At 50.6% G+C, this 1,857-nt stretch overlaps 1 protein-coding gene across 1 annotated transcript; it reads right to left on the reverse strand.

The window, feature by feature from the left end:
* Positions 1 to 226: 226 nt before the first annotated feature.
* Positions 227 to 1,646, reverse strand: ETH_00033865 (uncharacterized protein; the record flags this gene model as incomplete). The annotated part of the gene is made up of 6 exons (XM_013379957.1): positions 227 to 474; positions 621 to 666; positions 882 to 954; positions 1,178 to 1,236; positions 1,416 to 1,451; positions 1,626 to 1,646. 6 exons carry the CDS (start codon positions 1,644 to 1,646, stop codon positions 227 to 229), a joined length of 483 nt encoding a protein of 160 aa, XP_013235411.1.
* Between the last annotated feature and the right edge of the window lie 211 nt (positions 1,647 to 1,857).

Genomic DNA, 1,857 nt, shown 5'->3' on the forward strand with positions numbered 1-1,857 from the left:
CCCTAAACCCTAAACCCTAAACCCTAAACCCTAAACCCTAAACCCTAAACCCTAAACCCCGGATTCCACCCAAACCCTAGAACCTAGACCCTTCACGTAAGCCCTAAACGCCAACTCCACCCCAAGCCCTGGACCCTGGACCCTAAACACTAAACCCCAAACCCTAAACCCTAAACCCTTGAAAGCGCCACGCCAAACCCTAATCCAAACCCTAGACGAAAAAGAATTAAAAAGCTGAGGTGTCTATACACCCCACGTACTTGGTTGCTCGCCATATCTCGGGGGTTGCCTGTAAACCATCGGCAGCAAACACTTTTGCTGCTGCTGCTTTTACCTCTGCTGCTGCTGCTGCTGCTGCTGCTGCTGCTGCTTCTGCTGCTGCTGCTGCTGCTGCTTCTGCTGAGCCGGGATCGGCTTCAGGCGATCCCAGGGGCCTCCGACGCTCCCGCGCTTCGCACTCCCACCGAAGCATTCCTGCACGCCAAACCCTAAACCCTAAACCCTAAACCCTAAACCCTACCTTGAGCTCGGCAGATTTAGTTCCCTGCACGTTAAAGATGCCATCTGAACCCTTAGCCCTAAACCCTAAACCCTCAACCCTTGCAATCCTCTATACTCACCAAGTACTGCAAACACAGCAGCGTGGACTTTTGGATCCAGGTCCCCCTACAACGCATAAACAAACCCTAAACCCTAAACCCTAAACCCCCATACTTAAAGCCGTCCTTCCCGCCCTAAAACCAGAACCCCAAATTCTAAACACTAAGTTTTATACCCTTACCCTTGGCCTTGCCCTCTTGCCCAAAACCCTAAAGCCCCAGCATCAAACCCTAAACCCTAAACCCTAAACCCTAAACCCTAAACCCTAAACCCTCGCTCACCAATCTTGCAGTAAAGACCTCTGGAAGAGGGGGGTGGGAAAAGATAGTCTTCTCTCCGCCTTCCTTTTTTATTCTGCGCCAGCGTAACCCTAAACCCTAAACCCTAAACCCTAAACCCCAAACCCCAAACCCTAAACCCTTTGCTTAAATAGCAGAAACGTTCTGGTGTGAGTCCCTGCGGCTACACCATCATCATTTGGACCCCAACAACGTTCTTGTGACCTCTAGGGTTTAGGGTTTAGATAACAGAAATTAGGGTTTAGGGTTTAGGGTTTGGGTCTACGCACATTTCGTACGTCCCAAAATCTTGTATAAAGAAGCCGATGGGGCCGCAGCACTGGGAGACGATCAAACCCTAAAGCATCACACTCAAACCCTAAACCCTAAACCCTAAACCCCTAACCCCAAACCCGAAACCCTAAACCCTAGCACGTTGATCAAAACAGGTATTAGCTGTATACCCGAGAGGCCGCGAGACTCTCGGACCTGTAGTTTGCGGCCATTAGGGTTTAGGGTTTAGGGTTTAGGGTTTACCACGCCCAACTTCCTGCACAAGGCGGACAGCTGTGCCTGAAAAACACAAAAGGGGCTCAGCACTTGCTTCCTGCAAGTCCTAAACCCTAAACCCTAAACCCTAAACCCTAGGCCCAAAAAAGCTCTGCATCTAGTGTGCTTGCTGCTGGTTACTGCTGGGGCTTGTGCAAATTAGGGTTTAGGGTTTAGGGTTCGGGGTTTGGAGCCCACCAGGGTGTAAAGGGGAAACATTTCTGCAGCCACGCAGACACAGGTAAAGCCTTTGATGATAGACTCTAATTTAGGGTTTAGGGTTTGGGAGTTCGAGGCCTCAAACCCTAAACCCTCAGGCGACAGCACAGCGAATGGCACTAAAGGGGCGATTGACTCCAAACCCTTCACGCTGGCCTCCGCAACCTGTACACCAAACCCTAAACCCTAAACCCTAAACCCTAAACCCTAA

Source organism: Eimeria tenella, genomic scaffold (assembly GCF_000499545.2).
Source record: "Eimeria tenella Houghton genomic scaffold, Eth_scaff4238, whole genome shotgun sequence".
Classification (NCBI taxonomy): domain Eukaryota; phylum Apicomplexa; class Conoidasida; order Eucoccidiorida; family Eimeriidae; genus Eimeria; species Eimeria tenella.